The following is a 21,589-nucleotide window of genomic DNA, read 5'->3' on the forward strand; positions in this document are numbered from 1 at the left end:
TCCAGACAGGATGTCAGATAATGCAACGAAATAGAAAAAGAGAAACCACAGACAACAGTATTATTCATTGTCAATCTTTTTATTATTTATTTGCAGAGGACGAGCAAACATTTGTAGAAAATCATAGGTGGCCTTCAAGTTCGTACTTGCAGGAGCTGACTGAGTACAGGCACCACATTCACTCTGGGAGATCTCGTTGTATCCTCATGTAACAAAACGTCAGCCAGACCTTGGATACCTATCAAAGACTAAAAGAAGGATATTTAGAAAACTTTGTGCTACATTAGGAAAACAGCAGACAGAAGCACACTTCATCTCAAGAAGAATGAAGACAAGAAAATTTGAAGAAATTCCCAAACTTGTGTCCATTACAATGCTCTGATGACATGCACTTTTCATGACCAGCCGACCAACATTTTGGATTTCTTTTCTAAAATTAAGACATACAGCTCCTCAGTCCTCCTCTGATAGTGAATCTATGGATTGTGCATAAAATGTTAAGAATGGTATTGATTATATACCTTCTTATCATCTTCCTGGTGGCAGTTAGTATTTGTTAAGCAAGTCTTAGGCAAAGTGATGCACGTCATAAGCTTAAGTTTTCCTTTCTGCACGTTATATCCAAATGAAATAAAATGGTTGACAGAATAGGTAATTCAACCACAGACACCAATGCACTCTCCTTAGAGTGCTGAACTGTACAGCTGCCCTAGAATTGGGCAACACAACTGATGGCCAGGAGCACAACTCCAGCCAGCTAGCACATGTTGAAATTCAATATTAGTGAGTTGATTTAATGACATGGTTAGAATCGTAGTTAGAAAAACATAACATTCTAGGATTGCAGTAATGAATACCTACAATATTTTAAAGAATTTTCCAGCTGACAAGGTCTCTTTTGCGTTTATTTTGTATAAACTAATAGCTATAGAAAATTCATCTACTCCATTTGGTATTAAGCCAGCTGATATTACATTGGTGAGTGGTGTTTACAGTGAAGATTATTATATACTTACTACCAAGGTGGGAGACCATAGTTGGAATGAAGTAATTTCAATTCTGCTATTTATGAATAACTGATATTCAGCTATTAAATAGAAAATATTGGAAATATAAAGCTCATGAACATTTGTAAAGAGGGAAAGCTGTAGTGTAATGATAACGTCACTGGGCTAGTGAACCAGAGGCTTTGGCTAATGCTCGTAGGACTTGAGTTCGATTCCCAATCTAGATGATGAAACGTGAAATCAAACAATCAAATTTGGAACTAAAAGCTAGTTTAAATAGGGACCACAAAACCTTTTGACAATTGTCATAAAGACACATCTGGTTTGCTAATACCCGTTAGAGAAGGAAGTCTGCCATCCCTAACTGGATGGGCATGTGTGACTCCAGACCATATAATGCTGTGGTTGATTCTCAAATGCCTCTGGTTAGCTCTCAAATGGCTTAGTAAGCCACAGTCGTACTTTATTTTATTCATACATCAGATCTGGGAATTGCTCATTCCTAGCTTCCCTTTATAAAGTTGTGGTGAGCTGCTAAGTCCATTTGGTGTAGTTAGATGTGCAACACTTTGGGGGAGGGATGACCAGAAATTTCCTGACTTGGAAAGGACAGTGATATGTTTCCAGGTCAGGATGAGGACTGGCCTGAAGGGGAATGTCCAGGCAGTGGTATCCTGATGAGTCTGCCTCCCTTGTCTTTCCAGACCGTACTGATCATGAGTTTGGAGGATACCCTTTAAGGAGCCTTGGTGAATTTCTGCAGCACATGGAACTTGGAAACAGACCCTTTTGGAATATCGCATGCAATTCTGATCTCCTTCCAATTGGAAAGATGTTGTGACCAGATATCCTAACCTAATCTACTCCCATTTGCCAGCACTTGGCCCATATCCCTCTATACCCTTCCTATTCATTTAGCCATCCAGATGCCTTTTAAATGCTGTAATTGTTATTCTTGACAGTGGGGTTCAACAATGGTAATGCCAATGAATGTCAAGGCATGATAGTTATATTCACTCAGTCTTAGATTTGTACTGTATGAAAACAAACTCATCAGTCCAACTCGTCCATGCCAACCAGATATCTTAAATTAATTTAGTCCTATTTGCCAGCATTTGGCCCATATCCTCTGAACCCTTCCTATTCAAAAATCTATCCAGATGCCTTTTAAATGCTGTAATTGTACCAGCCTCCACCACTTCCTCTGGCAGCTCATTCCATATATGTACCATCCTCTTAGTGAAAAGATTGCCCCTTAGGTCCCTTTTGTATCTTAAACCCATACCGTCTAATTCTGGACTCCCCCACCCCAGGGAAAAGACTTTGTTTATTTATCCTATCCATGCACCTCATGATTTTATAAACTTCTCTGAGGTCAGCCCTCAGCCTCCGACGCTCCAGGGAAAACAGCCCTAGCCTATTCAACCTCGCCCTATAGCTCAAACACTCCAACCCTGGCAACATCTTTGTAAAGCTTTCCTGAACCCTTCCAAGTTTCACATCTTTCCAATTGGAAGATCGGAATTGCACACAATATTCCAATTGTGGCCTAACCAATGTTTTGTACAGTTGCAACATGACCTCAACTCCTGTACTCAATACTCTGACCAAACAAAACATACCAAACGCCTTCTTCACTATCGCATCTACCTGTGACTCCACTTTCAAGGAGCTATGAATCTACACTCCAAGGTCTTTTTGTTCAGCAACACTCCCTAGGACCTTACCAGTAAGTGTATAAGTCCTGCTAAGATTTGCTTTCCCAAAATGCAGCACCTCGCATTTATCTGAATTAAACTCCACCCACCACTCCTCAGCCCATTGGCCCATCTGATCAAAATTCCATTGTAATCTGTGATAACCTTCTTTGCTGGCCATTACACCTCCAAATTTTGGTGTCATCTGCAAACTTACTAACTATACCTCCTATGTTCACATCCAAATCATTTATACAAATGACAAAAAGTAGTGGACCCAGCACCAATCCTTGTGGCACACAAGGTCACAGGCCTCCAGTCTGAAAAGCAACCCTCCACCACCACCCTCTGACTTCTATCTTCGAGCCAGTTCTGTATTCAAATGGCTAGTTCTCCCTGTATTCCATGAGATCTAACCTTGAATTTTGCAAGGGATACACATTGCTACTGAGCACTGACACCACTTCACTGAACCAAAGGGGTGGGATTATATCAAGCTTCTTGAAGGGTTCTGGAGCTGCGCTCATCCAAGTGGAGTTTAATTCACTACAATCCCGACTTGTACCTTGCAGATGGCAGATAGGGTTTTTGGGAGTCTGATAGAGAGTTACTGCAGGATTGCACACCTCTGACCAGCCACAATATTTATAGTGGATCATCTATTTTAATTTGTCGCCAATTGTAATCTCCAGGTTCTTGATAATGGGGTTCAGCAATGGTAATGCCAATGAACGCCAAGGCATGATAGATAGATTCATGCAGCCTTAGAGCTGTACAGCACGAAAACAAACCCTTCAGTTCAACTTATTCATGCCTACCAGATTAGATTAGATTAGATTCCCTACAGTGTGGAAACAGGCCCTTCGGCCCAACCAGTCCACACCGGCCTTCCGAAGAGTCACCCACCCAGACCCATTTCCCTCTGACTAATGTACCTAGCAGTATGGGCAATTTAGCAACAGCCAATCCACCTGACCTATACATCTTTGGACTGTGGGAGGAAACCAGAGCACCTGGAGGAAACCCACACAGACACTGGGAGAATGTGCAAACTCCACACAGACAGTCACCTAAAGCTGGAATTGAATCTGGACTCTGATGCTGTGAGGCAGCAGTGCTAACCACTGAGCCACCGTGCTGCCCCAGATATTAATTAATTTAGTCCCATTTGCCAGCATTTGGCCCACATCCTCGGAACCCTTCCTATCCGCATACCCATTCAGATGATTTTAAATAGTTATTATACCAGCCTCCACCATTTCCTCTGACAGCTTATATCTTACAGGCACCACCCTCTGCATGAAAAAGTTGTCCCTTAAGTCCTTTTAATCTTTCCCTTCGCACCATAAACCTATGCCCTCTAGTTTTGGATTCCCTGACCCTGGGGAAAATACCTTGGCTATTCATCCTACCCATGCTCCTCATGATTTTATAAGTCTCTGTATCGCTCTACACTCCAGGGAGAACAGCCCCAGCCTCTCCCTATAGCTCAAACCTTCCAACCTTGGCAACATCTTTGTAAATCTTTTCAAGTTTTACAACATCTTTCCGACAGCTAGGAGACCAGAACTGCATGCAGTATTCTAATAGTGGCCTAATCAATGTCCTGTACAGCTGCAATGTGACCTCCCAACTCCTATATTCAATGCACTGACCAATAAAGGCAAGCATACCAAATGCTTTTGTCCCTATCCTATCTACCTGCATCTTCACTTTCAAGAAACTGTGAATTTGCACTCAAGGTCTTTTTGTTCTGCAACACTCCCCAGAACCTTACGATTGGGGATTAGGACTGGTGTGGTGTGAATGTTAGTCATCACTTCTCAATCTAAGCTTGGATATTGTCTAGGCGTTGCTGCATTTGAACACAACTGCTTCAGGTGCTGGACATTGTGCAATCAGCAATAAAATTCTCAATTCTCACTGAACATCTCCACATCTCATCTTACAATGAAGGGAAGGATAATATTGAAACAGTTGAAGACTATTGGCACTAGGACACTAGTTATTTGATACTGAAGTAGTGCATGTCCAAATGCAGCAAGGTTTGGACACGCAAGTGGCAAGTAACATTCACATCATAAATACTAGGTAATGACCACCTTGAACAAGGCAGCTTCTAACCATTGAATCTTCACATTCAATGGTTCCCATCACCAAATCCTCCACTATCCACATTCTGAGGGCTATAATTGACCAGAAGCTGAACTGGATTATCCAAAGAAATTCCTACGGGATTTCCTGCAATGAGATGATTGACCTACAATATTCACAACCATCTTTGATTCCACCATTTGGGCTGATACAGCATTAGCGGCGTCGGTGGAGTCTGAATTGGTGAGGTTCATTAAGGACTCAGTGCAGAGGCTGTTGGTGGAAGTGAGATGGCGCCAGAGAGTGGTGACTATTGTTGCAGCAGCAGTGGTGCAGTGAAGGGGGTGCCACTAGGACCAAGATAGCACTTAAGGACTGTAAAGTTGAACATGTTCTTTATTTCTTCATTTTTCTGCCTTCATATTCTAAGTTTTGGATTGTATTTCTGCATTTTAAGATGTTGCCAGAGACTAGTGACACTATGTGATACTTTTCACTGTATTTTGTAACAACAAAAATCAAACCTATTGACCCCTTTCTGTAATCTGTTTGTGACCCCTTTGCAACTTGCCTTTCCAGCTATTCTTGTAGTCTGCAAGTTTGGCTACAGTACACTTGCTTTCTTCTTCCAAGTCATGGATATATATTACAGTCCCAACACCAAACCCTGTGGAACCCCACTGGCTACAGGTTTCCTCTGAAAAAGAACCTATATCCCCCAACTTGTTATTTCCTGCCCATTAGCCAATTCTTCTATCCATGCTGATTTATTGTCTCGAACAACATGGGCTCTTGTGAGGTTTGTTGAATAACATTTGGAAATCCAAATGCAAGGCATCTACTGGTTTGCCATATCCACTCTGGTGACATTTCCTCAAAAAAGCTAACAAAATTAATCAGATATTAATTTCCTTTTCATGAACCCATGCTGGACTGATTGGAGTGGACCTGACAGCACTCGAACTGAGCTGGTTATTGTTCAGCAAGTGTTGCTTGATAGCACTGCTGATGACATTTTCACCATTTTCCTGTTGACCAAGAGTAGATTGATGGGACAGTTATTGGCTGGGTTAGATTTGTCCTGCTTTTTTCTTTACAGGATGTACTTGAACAATTTTTCACATTGGTCAGGTATGTGTCAGTGTTGCAGCTATGTTGAAATACCTTGGCTAAGGGTGTGACAGGTTTTGGAGCACATGTCTTCAGTACTATTGCACGGTGTTGCCAAGTCCTCTTGTGACAGTACTGAATGTGAAAAATTTCAACAAATGTAAAATTCAGTGAGCCATCAAAAAACAGTTGGAGGCACTAGCTTCTGGAAAAGGCCATTACGACAATACTAAATGCCTGTGCTGCAGAACCTGCCGCACATTTAGGCAAGCTGCTCCAGAAAAAGCAGGACAAATCTGACAGGACCAATTATTGCCCTATCAATGTACTGTTGTTTGGTAAAGTGATGGAATGTGTATTGATAGTACTATCAAGCAGTACCTGCTCAGCAATAACCTGCTGACTAACAATTTGGGTTCTGCCAAGATAATTCTGCTCAATAGAAACATGGACAAAAAGTTGAATTCCAGAGGTGAGGAGGGAACAGTATAAAGGGAGCATCTGATGGAGTGAGGCATAAAGGAACCGTAGTAAAAGCCAAGTCAACATGAATCAGGGTGAAACTTTTCCATTGTTTGGAAACAATGGACCTGGCATGTAGGAAAATGGTTGTTGGCGTTCAGTCACCTCAGTTCCAGGGCATCTCTGTAGGAGTTCCTGAGGATTGTGTCCTTGGTCCAACCAGTTCAGCTGCTTCATCAATGACCTTCCCTCCATCATAAGGTGAGGAGTGGGGATGTTTACCAATGAATGCACAACATTCAGAATTATTCACGACTCCACATGTATTAAAGCAGCCTGTGTCCAGCTGCAATGAGACCTAGACATCATCTGGGCTTGGGCTGAGAAGGTGACACATTACATTCATGTCACACATGAGCCAGATAGTAACACCTGAAGCAAATATAATAATCAAACTAGATTCTGTTGACAGTCAAAAGCATTAGCGTCACTAAACTCTCCCACTAACAACATCTTCTGAGTCAGTATTGGTTAAAAACTGAACTGGACCAACCATAAAAAACCCATGATGACAGCAGCTGGTCAGAAAAGTTTGATTGAATATTCTCCTCTTGGCTGCAACAACACTCAAGCAGCTCAACACCATCTCGAGTAAAGCAGACTGCTCAACTGTAACCTCAACTGTCGCTATCAAAATCTCACTCCTTTCACCAATAAACAGGGTACAATACCTACAGATGCTGGGGCATAACTCATCAAGGCTCTAAGATCACCTTCCAAACCCAAATGCACTACTTCCTAGAAAGACAAAAAATAGCAAACTATGAATCACAAATATTCAGCATCCAAGTTCAGTGAGCAATAGCGAAGGCATGGACAGTGGGCCTTTAATTCAAAGGGAATGGAGTTTAAAACTCTTGCTAAATGTGTACAAGACACTCATCTGGAATACTGAACAGTTTTAGTTCCTGCATTGACTGAAAGAGATGTTGGCATAGGGGGCAGTGCAGGGAAGGTTCGCTAGGCTGTTCCTAGACATGTCGAGATTTTCTGATGAGAAGTCGAGCTTATACTCATTATACTTTAGAAAAATAAGAGGTGACTTTATTGAAACATGCAAGATTCATCTTGAACTTGATTGGGTAGATGCAAAGAGGTTGTTTCCCTTTTTTGGAGAATCTAGGGCCAGATGACATAATCTTAGAGTTGGAGATTGCCTTCTTAAGTCAGAGGTAAGGAGGAATTTCTTCTGAGGGTAATGAATATGCAAAATTCTTTATTGGATAAGGCTGTTGAGACTGGATCAGTAAGCGTGAGATAGAGTTAATCAAGGGTTACTGGGAAAGTGCAATTGAGAACTCTCAGATCAGCCATAACTTCATTGAATAGCAGAGCAGACTTGCTGGGCCGAATGGCCTACTTCTGCTCCTCAATCTTATAAATATAGGGATTGCTACCATTTGTAAGATCCCCTCCAAGATGCAAAACATCCTAAATCGCAACTCTCATCACCGTTCCTTAACTTTCACTGAGTCAATGTCCTGGAGCATCTTCCCCGATAGCACTATGCCCACACCCAAAGGACCGCAGCAATTCAGATCCAGCTCAACATCACCTTCAAGGGTAATGAGGGATGGACAACACGTCCTGACCTCACCAGCAACGCAACTAGATCATGAAACTAAGAATGGGCAAAAGTAGGTAGATGCAGTATAATAAGGAAATGTATGATATTTGGCAGCAGAGTACAGAAGCAGTATACAAGGTACAGAGGTATCTTGGTGTCCTGGACCATGAATCATGAAGATAGCATGCAAGTACAGCATGTGATTTAGAAGTCAAATGGAATGTCGTTGGTGGCAAGAGGAATGAAAAATAAAAATAGGGATGATTTTCTGCAGGGGTGGGATAACATTTAGAATACTGTGTAAAGTTTTGGTCTATGTTAGAATTACATTAGAAACAGCACAAAGAAGGTACACTCAACATCCCTTGGATACAGTGTTATAAGAGATAAAGGATGGCCCCTGTTTCCATTGCATTTAGGAGATTTAATATTTCAGTAAGATTATATGAGACTTGACAGCTGACCTGATGAAAGGTTGGTTCCCCTTACACGAAAGACTAGAACTAGAGGACACCGTTTTTAAAAAAAAAAGTTGTATGTCATATCACGGAGATTTTTTTTCCTCCAAGGGTCAAGTGTATGGAATTGCCTTCCCCATACAGCTGTAAAGGTAGGGTCATTAAATATTTTTAAGGCCAAGTTATACAGATTCTTGATTAACAAGGGATTCAGAAAGGGATGGGAGAAAATGTGTAATTAAAGCTATAATCAGATCGGCTATGATCTTATTGAATGACAGAGCAAGATTGAATGGTTACATGACCTATTCCTGCTCCTAATTCATATTTGCAAATTCTCTATGGAGGCATGAATCTTAAGTTACAAGAATTAGAAGTGAGAGCATTCAGATGTAATTTGCTGAAGCCACGTAAACAAGTTCTGCCAGGATTGTTTGAGGAAGAATAGAAATGTGTCTTAGATTAAAACATGGGACAAACGGATTAAGCAGAAGGTACAGTAAGCAATGAAGCAAGTTTACTATTGAAGTGAAATTAATCGAGCAACAAACCAGAAAATGGATATCCATAAAAATTAACTTAGCAAAAGCTATAATTTAAGTTTAATAAATGCTCTTCAGCAAGGACAACATTCTTTGAATGGGATTGCAAGTACAAACCTCAAATCAATTCATGGTTCTGCTCATACATAAATCAGGTTACAGCAATACAAAGCTTCCCAAGTAATTTTATAAACATGTTTTAAAGTTTAGCAATGGTGAAGAGATATTTAACAAATTAAGCTGTATTCATTTCTTCCCACCCCAACCTATTGTGTTCATCTTTTAAAAATCACACAAATGATAACTGCCAAATCATAATTTACAAATGCCATATTGTATTGCTTGTACTTTGGGATAGTTTTTTTGGTTCTAATAAAATAATTTCTGTTTTTGTACATGAACAGCTTTCTAACACCAGAGTTCTGTAGGATGCAAAAGACTCCATCTAGAGGTCAGAAACTGCACTGCATACTCAACAATTCCAGTCTCAGTTCATCTTACCAAGGGTTAGATGGCACCAATGGCACTCAGTTTGCCCTTCAGCAATCCGTCGTTTTCCAGCTTAACAACATCCGAGCCACCTCCAACACATTCAGTCCCAATGAACACACGTGGCACCTACAATAAAATCAGTCTTATTATTTTAATCAGAAGAAAAGTCAAAATTGCACAATTTAATAATAACCTGCATTTCTCTTTAGCTTTGATAAGTGAGCAACTAGTTTAGATCGATTGTTTCTACCATGGAGGTATAGAAGAAAAGCTACGTTTTAAGAGACATCTTTAAAAAGTAGGAAAGAGAAAGGCGCTTATAAATGGAATTCTAGGATTTAAACTTTGTACCATTAGTAGCAGTGTCTCTGGCTGCCAAAGTTAAAAATCACAACACCAGATTACAGGACCTGATGAAGGAGTATAACCTGGTGTTGTGAGATTATTAAACTTTATCCACCCCAGTCCAACACTGGCACCAACATATCATGGCTACCAATGGTACAGCGCCTGAAATCTGGAATGCTCAAGTAGAATTAAAAAGGTTATGCATGATTTTGAAAACACAAAACAAAATGTTTAAATTGAGACATATTGTCAGATAATGAAATTCAGTGAGCACAGATATAGTGACAAAGTGGGGCTTGGTATAAGTTAGATACAAGGGCAGAGCTTCACATGAACTTACATTTATAGAGGGTAGAGCATGAGGGGCCAGCCAGATATGTTAGAATATCAATGTCTAGAGTTAAAAAGACATGGAGGAGGCTTGAGGATTTCAGCAGATGAGCTAATGCCGAGAGTGATTATTTTCAGGTAGAAACAAATGGTCTTTATGCTCGTGCTGATTTAGTAAGAAGTACATCTCATGATTAACATGACACCAAAATCTCAAACAGTCTGGTTCAGCTTTAGTTAACTGCCAGGAAACAGAGATGGAGAATGAAATGAGGATTAAAGTAACATGGCTTCTTGTCACAGAAATGGAAGTGGAATGGCTCCAATCCCATTAAAAAATATTTAACAGGTATAGAAACCTTGGGAGAAAAAAGGTGAAACAAAGGATATAATCTAAATGGTGAGAGAGATTGCAGAGCTGAGATGCAGAGGGATCTGGGTGTCCAAATGCATGAATCAAAAAGATTAGTATGTCGATGCAACAAGTATTTGGGAAGACGAGTGTAATATTATTTACTGAGAGAAGAATTGAATTGAGCTGGGGAGTGCAGATGCTGTTTAACTTGGATAAATGAGAGGTATTGCATTTTGGCAAAACCAATCAAGGGCAGGACTTATACAACTAATGATAACATCCTAGGTAGTATTGTAGGACAGAGATCAAGGGGTTCAGGCACATAATTCATTCAAATTTGCATCACATGTAGACAAGGTGGTTAAGAATGCATTATTTTAGCATACTTGCCTTCATTGCTCAGACAATTATGTATGGGAGTTTGGGACATCATGCTGGCGTTGTAAAGGACATTAGGGAGGCTCCTTCTGGAGTACTGTGTGCAGTTCTGGTTAAATTGGAGAAAGTTCAGAAAAGATCTACCAGGACGGTGCCAAGAATGGAAGGTTTAAGCTACAAAAATAGGCTGTCATAGTGCTACACAAGAGGACCTGGCCAAGGACCAAAGCAAATCTCTGGGAAACATGGGTTTGAATGCAACTAATATATCAGGAATTAAAATTGAGGATTTCAGCAGATGAGCAACACTTGTGTTGCTGCTTGCACTGTTTAACAAGTGAATTGTCCTGTTTTAGCTTCAGGTTGGAACCTCCGTTTTTAGGTATGTTTTGCTCTGCTCTTGCTCTTGCCATGCCATCCTGGACTCTTTGAACCAAAGAGTATTCCCTATCTATGTTAATGAGCCAAGAGGTTACAGATTGTTACAGATTCAGCTGTTAGTTATGGCCCACAGCACTCCATGAGGGTGGTTTTGAATTTCTAGATTAATTTTTGAAGTGTGTTCAATTCTGGCATAGTGATCGTGCCAACTGATTTGAGGGCATTCTCAATGTGAAGACAAGATTCTGTCTTTGCAATCATCACTCTTAATGATAATCTCATGAACAGATGTCATCATTTTCTATGGCAGGTTCAAGATTAAGTACATATTTCCTTCGCTTTTTCCTCATTTGATTCAATCAATAGAGATGCTGCTGACCCGGTCTTGATGATGAACATTGAATTCCCCTAGCCAGAGCACATATTGTGCCCTTTCCACCCTCCGTTTGTCTTCCAAGTGTTGTGTAACACGGAGGATAAATTAAATTGAGCAAAGTGGTAGTTAGCTGATTTTAATGTCCATGTTTAACCTAAGATTTCATGTGGTCCAAAGTCAATGTTGAGAATAACAAGGCCCCAGATATATGACACTTTGCCATAACTTCTGCTGAGTCTATCCAGCAGGCGACACAGGGCATACCTCATGATGGTGGTGGTACCTCAGATGTGTAAGATATGATTATGTGCGTATGACCACGTCAGTGTGTTGCTTCACTCATCTGTGGGATAACTCTCAACTTTGGTACAACAACCCCAGATGACTTTGAGATGTCAACAGCATCGAGTGTTTTTGAAGAAGTAACAAAGAGGATTGATGAGGGCAGAGTGGTAGATGTGATCTATATAGACTTCAGAAGGCGTTCAACAAAGTTCCCATTGGGAGACTGATTAGCAAGGTTAAATCTCAAGGAATACAGGGAGAATTAGCCACTTGGATACAGAACTGGCTCAGAGGTAGAAGACAGAGGGTGGTGGTGGACGGTTGTTTTTCAGACTGGAGGCCTGTGACCAGTGGAGTGCCGCAAGGATCGGTGGTGGGTCCTCTACTTTTTGTCACTTACATAAATGATTTGAATGCGAGCATGAGAGGGATAGTAATATTGCAGATGACACCAAAATTGGAGGTGTAGTGGACAGCGAAGAGGGTTACCTCAGATTACAACAGGATCTTGATGAGATGGGCCAATGGGCTGAGAAGTGGCAGATTGAGTTTAATTCAGATAAATGCGAGGTGCTGCATTTTTATGACTGACTTAATGGTAAGGTCCTAGGGAGTGTTGCTGAACAGAGAGACTTTGGAGTGCAGGTTCATATCTCCTTGAAAGTGGAGTCGCAGGTAGATAAGGGAGTAAAGGTGGTGTTTGGTATGCTTTTTTTAAAAAATTGGTCAGAGTATTGAGTGCAGGAGTTGGGAGGTCATGTTGCAACTGTACAGGACATTGGTAAGGCCACTGTTGGAATATTGTGTGCAATTCTGGTCTCCTTCCTATCGGAAATTTGTTGTGCAACTTGAAAGGGGTCAGAAAAGATTTACAAGGATGTTGCCAGGGTTAGAGGATCTGAGATACAGGGAGAGGCTGAACAGGCTGGGGCTGTTTTCCCTGAAGCGTCAGTGGCTGATGGGTGACCTTATAGAGGTTTACAAAATCATGAGGGGTATGGATAGGGAAACAGACAAAGTATTTTCCTTGGGGTTGGGGAGTTCAGAAGTGGAGGGCACAGATTTAAGGTGAGAGGGGAAAGATATAAAAGAGAACTAAGGGGCAACTTTTTCACACACAGGATGGTACATGTATGGAATGAGCTGCCAAAGGAAATGGTGGTGGAGGCTGGTACAATTGCAACATTTAAGAGGCATTTGGATGGGTATATGAATAGGAAGGGTTTGGAGGGTTATGGGCCGGATGCTGGCAGGTGGGACTAGATTGGGTTGGGATATCTGGTCGGCGTGGACAGGTTGGACTGAAGGGTCAGTTTCCATGTTGTACATCTCTATGATTCTATGATAAATGGAGTTAAGGACTTCCATACAATGGATCATATCTTGGCTTTGCAAGTCCTGCTACTTCCATTGACAATTCAAGGGACACTTAAATAGTCACCTGCTCACTGATGCTCGGTATCAGGATCACTCAGCTTCATTTGTCAAGCCAACAGTTAAATGCTAGAGGGGAAAGTAAAGGTGATTGCCTTTAACATCAAGTAAAACGTGAGGTCTGCAGATGCTGGAGATCAGAGCTGAAAATGTGTTGCTGGTTAAAACGCAGCAGGTCAGGCAGCATCCAAGGAACAGGAAATTAGACGTTTCGGGCATAAGCCCTTCATCAGGCAACATTTTACCAAATGTAGCACCAAGGAGCCCTAGCAAACTGAGCCAGAGGAAAACTTTCCACTGATTTGAGTTATATCTAATAAAGCAGAAGATTGCTGTGGTTATGGAGATTAATCATTTCAGCCCAGGACATTCCTGCAAGAGTTCTTCAGGATGGTATCTTCAGCTCTTCATCAATACCTTTCTATCCAAAGGTCAGCAATGGGTTGTTTGCAGCATAATTTGCAAATCAAATGCTGAAGCAGCTCATGTCCAAATGCAGCAAAACTTACACAATGTGCAAGCTTAGGCTGACAAATAACAAGTAACATTCACAGAACATAGGTTCCAGGCATTGAACACCAGCAAAAAAATGTAAACATTGCCCCTTGATATTCAATGGCATTATCACTGAACTCCCCACTAACAAAATCTTGGTGATTTCCATTGAGCATAAACATAACAGAACTCATCAAAGAAATACAGTGGCTAGTAGAGCAGGCCAATGGCTAGGAATTCTCCAACAAGCAAATTAGCTCATAATATCTCACTACCTACAAGAAACAAGTTAGGAGTGCGATAAATATCACCCCACTTGCCTGAATGAGCACAACTCCAGTACCTCAAGCAGCTTGACATCATCCTGGAAAATGTTTAACACCTTCAATATTCATTCCCTTCACCACTAACATACAGTGCCAGCATTATGTACCATCCACAAAATGAACTGGATTAACTCAGTTACAAATCCAGCAAAGAAAGGTGTTTTTAGGGTAGATGTTAACTGGATAATATATCAGAGGACCATGCCCAAAGTGGAAGCCTTGGAAGTGAACTGGGGGAAAAAAAGCAAATAAGAAGCAAACAGTATTAAAAAGACTGACAGTTTATGTAATTAAAGATTAATAAAAATAAATCATATCTCTGCCTCCGTAGATAAAATAAGGTACTAAACATACTTGGCATCTTCCTTTACCAAACAGTGTGATGTATAGGTCACTTGGTGAAAGAGGAGATAGTTTAGACACTGCTTAAAATTGATAAATAAACAGGGTCTCTGTTTATTGTTCAAATTGACAAAGCACCAGAATTAGAATACATGCATCCAAGGATATTGAGGGAATACAACAGATACTACAGAAGCATAGGTTTTATTTTTCTAGTCTCCCTTAAACTTGTGGCTGATGTCAGAGGACTGCCCAATTTCAAATGTTATAATCAGTGTTCATTAAAAAACAATGCTTGTCCAAGAAACCTAAAGGCTCGTTTGTTGAATCTTAAATGGTGGAGATGTCAATTTACCCTTTTTGTTCGCAAAATATCCTGGATCGATAAAAGGTCAAAGTGTGTTTGGATGATCCACTACCTTTTATACGTTCCTTCAGCGTGGTTAGGATTGGGAATCCACTATCTAGGAGCATGATGGAGTCAGGTTCAGTTAATGGTTTAAAAAATAAGAGTTGGATGATTATCTGAAAAAAGAAGCAAATGCAGGGATATGGGGAGAAGACAAGGAATTGCATTCTGAATTGAACCTTTGGAGGACCAATACAAAGGCCAAACTGATTGGTTACATCACAGAAGGACACCTGTTTTTGAAACAAATGTTAGGGAATAGTTTTCAAAAAGAATTTACAGCGTCAGTGGTATTACAATGCAGCATTTAAAAACCTGAGTCTCAATAATAAAAAGGCATTTGGTATTCCTATTAGCAAACATCAAACTGCAACATAAATCTGTGAATATTTGGCCTTAGACATATATACAATGCATCAGCTCTCCAATGCCATTTCTTTTAGGGAGTGGCAGAGTGAACAGCTCAAATAGAAAAATTGTGATTTCTAATTTCAGTGAAATTGGATTACCTACCAGTTTTCAGCAAGGTTAACAGCAGACCATAAATCATCAGAAATTATGGAGTTCCATAATTAGTAATGCAGACCATTTACCCCATAATCTACTCTTACTTTTGCAACATTCAAAAGTCCCCATATATGAACAGTGCAAGCTCCCCAGGAAGATCCAGCTCCAAATGAGAGCAGTTTAGGTCTGTGAATTAATGGTTAAAACAACACTTTCTGTCTCTTAAATTTATTCAAAAATCAGCAGTGTCAATTCTAACAATGTTTGCAGAATTACAATTTTCCAAAGATAGAATATCATGCATACTATCTTATTAGGCCCAAAATGATTACAATATAAATTTGCAATCCGCTCATTCTATTCCAGATAATCTATAGCCAGGATCTATTTCTGGAAAGGCCATCCAGGATTTAGGGCTCATGACCTACATGTAAGCCTTCTGCTTCTAAATGCCACTCTAGTTGCAGATTGAGTCCTAGGTACTATCAATAATGGTACTCCCAAACATAAATAATTCAGCCTCTTCAGTCAATGAAAGTGGCTAGCTTGTTCAAATCAGAACAAGAAATTTTAAGGTTGGCCACTGCCTCACTTAATTTAATGGCTTGTCAATGGAGATAAAATAGGACCAGTGTCAAGAATACATACCTGACACTGCTTCCCATCATAAAGTCAACAGTGGCAGCATTATTATACAATGTCCAGCATCATTTGCAATTCCAAAAATACTGAAGAAGTCCATGTCCAAATGCAACAAGACTTGATATCTTTGTAGTTTGGGCTGGCAAGTAACATTTGTGCCACACAAGTGCCAGGCATCTCCAACGAGAGAATCTCCCCATTCTGCCTTGAAATTGAATGACATCACTGTCATTGAACATCCAACATCATTGTTTCTGGGGGAGGGGTTAATCAGTCATCATTGTTCAGAAACTGCTCCAGTGTTGTATAAATAACAGCTAAGGAAAAGTTGGTTAGAAAATACATCTACGTCAAAGAGAAGTAACCATATATCACATACCCAATATCGGAATATAGATTACTGAAAGGGCTCATGTGAGCACAGTGACAGCATCTATTCTTCTAGGTCAAAAAGTCTGGATTTAAGCCCCATCTACTCCAGAGATGTGGAATAACAACTCTGAACAAGTTAATTAGAACATACCTACGGTGCACAAATTGACTGCAATGGTTTAAGGGGGCAGCTCACTGTAACCTTCAAGGGCAACTAGGGGTGGGCAATAAGATTTCAATTTTGCATTTACTTTGGAGGGACAGAGGAGTGGTTCCATTCAAAATTTAAATAAATAAACTAAAGTAAATTGTTGGATTAAGTTTAGGGAAAATGCAATGGCAGACATTTAAGAGGATATTTCAAAATACATGCAACAACAGATACATTACCATTAAGAAAAATTCTAAAAGGACCAACCCATCACCTATGGTTAACTGGAAATGTTAACAATAACATCAAAACTTTAAAGAATAAAATATTTAAGTGGCACATCAGAAGATTTGAAATTTTTAAAAGGCAAAGAATTAACAAGGAAAGTATGAGAAAACACTAGTCAAAAAATGCACAGACAGACAGTAAAGTTGCTGTAGTCTTACTAGACCATTGGTCTGCTCTCTCAGGGACTATTGGTGGTGGATTAACGTGAGGGTCGCACATATCTCAGGCGAGGGAAGACATCGAGAACGAGAGCTCTTCATTGTAACCTCAGCTCATGTGGAAATTAAACTCAGACTGTTCACATTTCTGCCTTGCAAATCAGCCACCAAGCCAACTGAGCCAACCAACATTCCAATACAATATAATAGCATGAAATTCATCAAGACCCATCCACTTGCTATCAGTTATCATGAGAATCTTTTGAATACAAAAGCAGAGAGATTATGTTTCAGTTATACAGGGCACTGGTGAGACCTCATCTGGAGTACAGTGTATAATATTGATCATCTCAAGGATGGACAAATGCACTGGCAGTAGTTTTGAAAGGTTTACCAGCCTAATATCCAAAATGACAGGGCTGATGTATGATGAAAGTTAGGCTCGGGTCAATTGGAGTTTAGAAGAGCAAGAGGAAATCTAATCGAGAGATACAAGATATAAGGATTTTTTAAAAAAATTAGTAGAGATCAGAACAACATTCTGGAAAAACTCAGCAACTCTCCACAAATGGTACAAGACAAAAATACAGTCAATATTCCTAGTCCAGTGCTGCCAGACCTACCCTGTTGCTCCTGCAATTTTCTTTCAGATCCTGAGAGGCCATGACAGGGTGGATGCTGAGAGAATGTGGAGAATCTAGAACTAGGGGGTCAGTGTTTCAAACAAAACACAAGTCACCCACTTAAGTCACCATTGGTGACACAATGGCTCAATGGTTAGCATTGTTGCCCCACAGCACCAGGGACTCAGGTTCATTTCCAGCCCTGGGCAACTGTGTGGAGTTTGCACATTCTCCTCATGTCTGCATGGGTTTCCTCCGGGTGCTCTGATTTCCTCCCACAGTCCAAAGATGTGCCAATTAGATGAATTGGCCATGCTAAATTGCTTATAGTGTTCAGGGATGCATAGGTTAGATGCATTAGTTAGGGGTAAGTCTGGCGTAACAGATCTGGGTGGGCTACTCTTTGGAGGGTCCATGTGGACTTGTTGGGACAAATGGCCTGTTTCCACATTGTAGGGATTCTACGATTGTTAAACAGATTGATCTTTTATTTTCTGAGGCTCACAAGTGTTTGGAATTGTGTTATCAAACAAAGAGAAGCAGAATATTGGAATATTTTAGATGGCTAGACAGATTCTGGTGAAGCAAGGGGGTAGGCAGGGATGCAGATAAGGTTACAATCGGATCTGTCATGATCTTACTCTATATCAGAGCAGACTTCAGGGTCAGAATGGCTTGCTCCTGCTCCTCATTTAAATGTTTACATAGACTCATACCTCACAGTGGTTAGCACTGCTGCCTCACAGCGCCTGAGACCTGGGTTCAATTCCCGACTCAGGCGACCAACTGTGTGGAGTTTGCACGTTCTCCCCGTGTCTGCGTGGGTTTCCTCCGGGTGCTCCGGTTTCCTCCCACAGTCCAAAGATGTGCGGGTCAGGTGAATTGGCCATGCTAAATTGCCCGTAGTGTTAGGTAAGGGGTAAATGTAGGGGTATGTGTGGGTTGTGCTTCGGCGGGTCGGTGTGGCCTTGTTGGGCCAAAGGGCCTGTTTCCACACTAAGTAATCTAATCTAAAAAAAAAACCTCACGACATCTCCATTTCTCATTTTGCCCCTTAAACAGTCAACGGGAATACTGTTTCTAAATCCTGGTGGACAAATGCAGGGAGGTGGTATTTCATCTTCAACCTCCCCTCCCCACACACCTATTGCTGCCCACCCAATATATAAACCTTTTATCTTGCTTTCACAATGTATCTCGCTTACTTATGCGCAGATGGCTGGAGGTGGCAATGTGAACCCCAAAGACCAGCAAAGTCCACCCAGACAGCAGGGAAGTTGAGTCTGGTGGGCAGCAATAGAAAAAAGAACAGGCTGGAGCAGAGGAGGCGGCAGCCAGCAGAGAGACACAGCAGCTGATCCTAGCTCTAGCTGGGCAGATGGAAGCAATGGAGGAGGAAGTAATGAAGAAGGCAGAGGAGTGGATACCTGTTAAAAACAGGAAAAGAAAATCCTGCCAGGCCCCCAAAATATCCCAGCAAAGGGGGAAAAGACAGCTGCACGAGGGAGGTATGGCCAGCTCTTCGGATGGTGAAGACGGGTGCAAGGAGGGTCATCACCAGAAGAGACAGAGCGCTGTACGTGAAGAGGAGGGCATTTCCTCCCAACCAGGAAACAACAGACCCCCGAATTCCACCCTCCACCCAGTGAGAACCATGGGGTACCCATTGCCCCACAGCTACAGGTAACTGAGAGCCGTGATACTCTGACAGTCCCACTGTCAGACACAGAACTGAACAGTTCAGACCCTTGCCTTGGCTCAATGACCCCAGTGAGGAGCTGGACAGCTAGCTCAGCCCAGCGAGGGTCCAGCAGTTCGTGCTCACTATGGGGATGCAGACAGCTACCCCAGAGACATGACAGTCAAATGGACAATGATAACCCCATAACCTGGGGGTTAAAGAAGGTTCTTTTGCTATTGTATAACAAGGGGCCCACTCAGTAGTTGGGTCCCGCTGAAGCCTCAGCTAAATAGTAAGAGACTGGATGGTTAATAAACAGAACTGTAAATATGATAACTGTAAACTCGATTAATTCAATCTGTTCTCTGTAATGTTAAGACATGCAATATATATGTATATATATGAACGACATGATCAATTATACAGGTACCAAAGATTTGTTTCTATGAATAAAGTATATTTTGAAATAAAAAAAAGTCTCTCGCTTTTGACTTTTGAAAATCTGGGCCACTTATGGACAATAACGGATTAGTTCGAGGAGAAAGCATTGATCAAAAATACAAAGCTTCCGTCCAACAAACACATTTTAGGCTTTGGAAAACTTCGTCTGAATTACGTCACTTCCAGAAGGGGCTGACACGTGAATGAAAAAAAAATCATCTTCCTATCCACATTTTTAAAGCAGGGGTCTGTCCAGAGATCAGTGAGCTTTCAGGGTTCCTTATTGGTAATAATTCCGGGAGGCACTTACACTGACTGCAATAGTGTGGCGTGTGTAATGGTTACAGTGTGACAGTGAGCTACATTACTGAAACTAAACCAGTCCCTGGCACGGCCCTCCTGAATGCCTCTGCACGGCCCTCACTTTCAAGTAGGGACAACACAGAATCTCTTCAGTGTGGGTACAGACCATTCGGCCTATCGAGTCCACACCGACCCTCTGAAGAGCATCCCATCCAAATCTACCCTACCCCTGAAACCCTGCATTTCTCACAGCTAATCCACCTCGCCAGCACATCCCCAGACATCAAGGGGCAATTTAGCATGGACAATCCGCCTGACGTGCACACCTTCGGACTTTGGGAGGAAACCCGCGCAGACACCGGGAGAAAGTCTGAGAGGGAGTTTGCAACAGTAACCCGAGGGTGGAACCGAACCCGAGTATCTGGCGCTGTGAGGCAGCTAGTGCTAAGCATTCAAGGAAACCTCCCCGCAGTTCACAGGATTCAGTATTCGGAAAATCTGAGCAACGACAATAGAGGAAATGCCATTCTTACAAGTAATCATACACTCTGTAACTCAATCGTTTCATTTACCAAAGGAGCCTCGCCTCCCCTCCCCATTGCACCACCAATTAGCAGAAAATTGGACTGCAGGGAAGGTTCATCTGCTTATTTCGAGATGACTTAATTATATTTTTCCCAAATAAACATTACTACGTTAGAGCAGATATTGTCCATTCCATTTTTAAAAGGCAATAGTCCGAAGATGTGGAATAGGAATGGCGGGGAGGCATCTCAATACTGCTCGTCAGCTGACTGCAAATCGAAATCGACTATCTGCGGTTTAAAGCGATTACTTTGTCTCGAAGTAAACTAACACACAAGACTTAAACAGTATTATATGATGCAATAGCAACTCAGCTACCGAGATTCACACCAGCAGAGGCAACTCCCAAGAATGAACTCACAGTTCTGGCTCCGGTTATTTTTTCAAAGTAGTCTTGGATAGCTTTCATTTCGGGAAGGCCACTAATATCGTAGATCTGCAAACGGCCTTGCTTGAAATCGTAGGCTTCAAGCACATTCCGCGCTGATATACAATAAGGGCAGCCCTGCTTGATGAAAAGAACCACCTTATCTGCATGAATTTTACTGTCCACGTAATCCTGTGCCATTTCTTTTTCTCGTTAGACCGTCACCTCAATGATTCAGCAGCAAACACACGCAGTGCCCCTCTGTTGTCACAACTGGGAGGAGTTTTAAATTGACCAGCGAGAATCGAAACCATTTGGCACAGACGCAGTACTGAAGGCGGGAAAGAGGAGGATTATTTGATTTTAAAGTTGTTTGATTTATTTGTTTTCCAGTCATTCCAAAGAAACCCTAAAATTGTTTCTCTCAAAAAAAACCTCTGTTGAAAAATTATGTGATTGATGCATCAGTGCATGGAAACAATTTGAGCGGGACGTAAAATTATTTTCTTATGGTTACAGTAAG

At 41.3% G+C, this 21,589-nt stretch overlaps 2 protein-coding genes across 2 annotated transcripts in view; one reads left to right on the forward strand and one right to left on the reverse strand.

The window, feature by feature from the left end:
- Positions 1 to 886, forward strand: part of rhobtb3 (Rho related BTB domain containing 3) — a 135,712-nt gene extending 134,826 nt beyond the window's left edge. The window contains exon 12 of the mRNA XM_060841371.1: positions 97 to 886. Within this exon, the coding sequence (XP_060697354.1) occupies positions 97 to 212 (116 nt within the window). The 3' untranslated portion in view covers positions 213 to 886. The remainder of the gene's footprint in view (positions 1 to 96) is intronic.
- glrx (glutaredoxin (thioltransferase)) lies at positions 61 to 21,352 on the reverse strand. The gene is made up of 3 exons (XM_060844275.1): positions 21,061 to 21,352; positions 9,499 to 9,615; positions 61 to 248 (listed from the first exon to the last, which is right to left on the reverse strand). The coding sequence occupies exons 1-2, from the start codon at positions 21,265 to 21,267 to the stop codon at positions 9,505 to 9,507; spliced, it is 318 nt and encodes a 105-aa protein (XP_060700258.1). The 5' UTR covers positions 21,268 to 21,352; the 3' UTR covers positions 61 to 248; positions 9,499 to 9,504.
- Between the last annotated feature and the right edge of the window lie 237 nt (positions 21,353 to 21,589).

Source organism: Hemiscyllium ocellatum, chromosome 2 (genome assembly GCF_020745735.1).
Source record: "Hemiscyllium ocellatum isolate sHemOce1 chromosome 2, sHemOce1.pat.X.cur, whole genome shotgun sequence".
Classification (NCBI taxonomy): Eukaryota; Metazoa; Chordata; class Chondrichthyes; order Orectolobiformes; family Hemiscylliidae; genus Hemiscyllium; species Hemiscyllium ocellatum.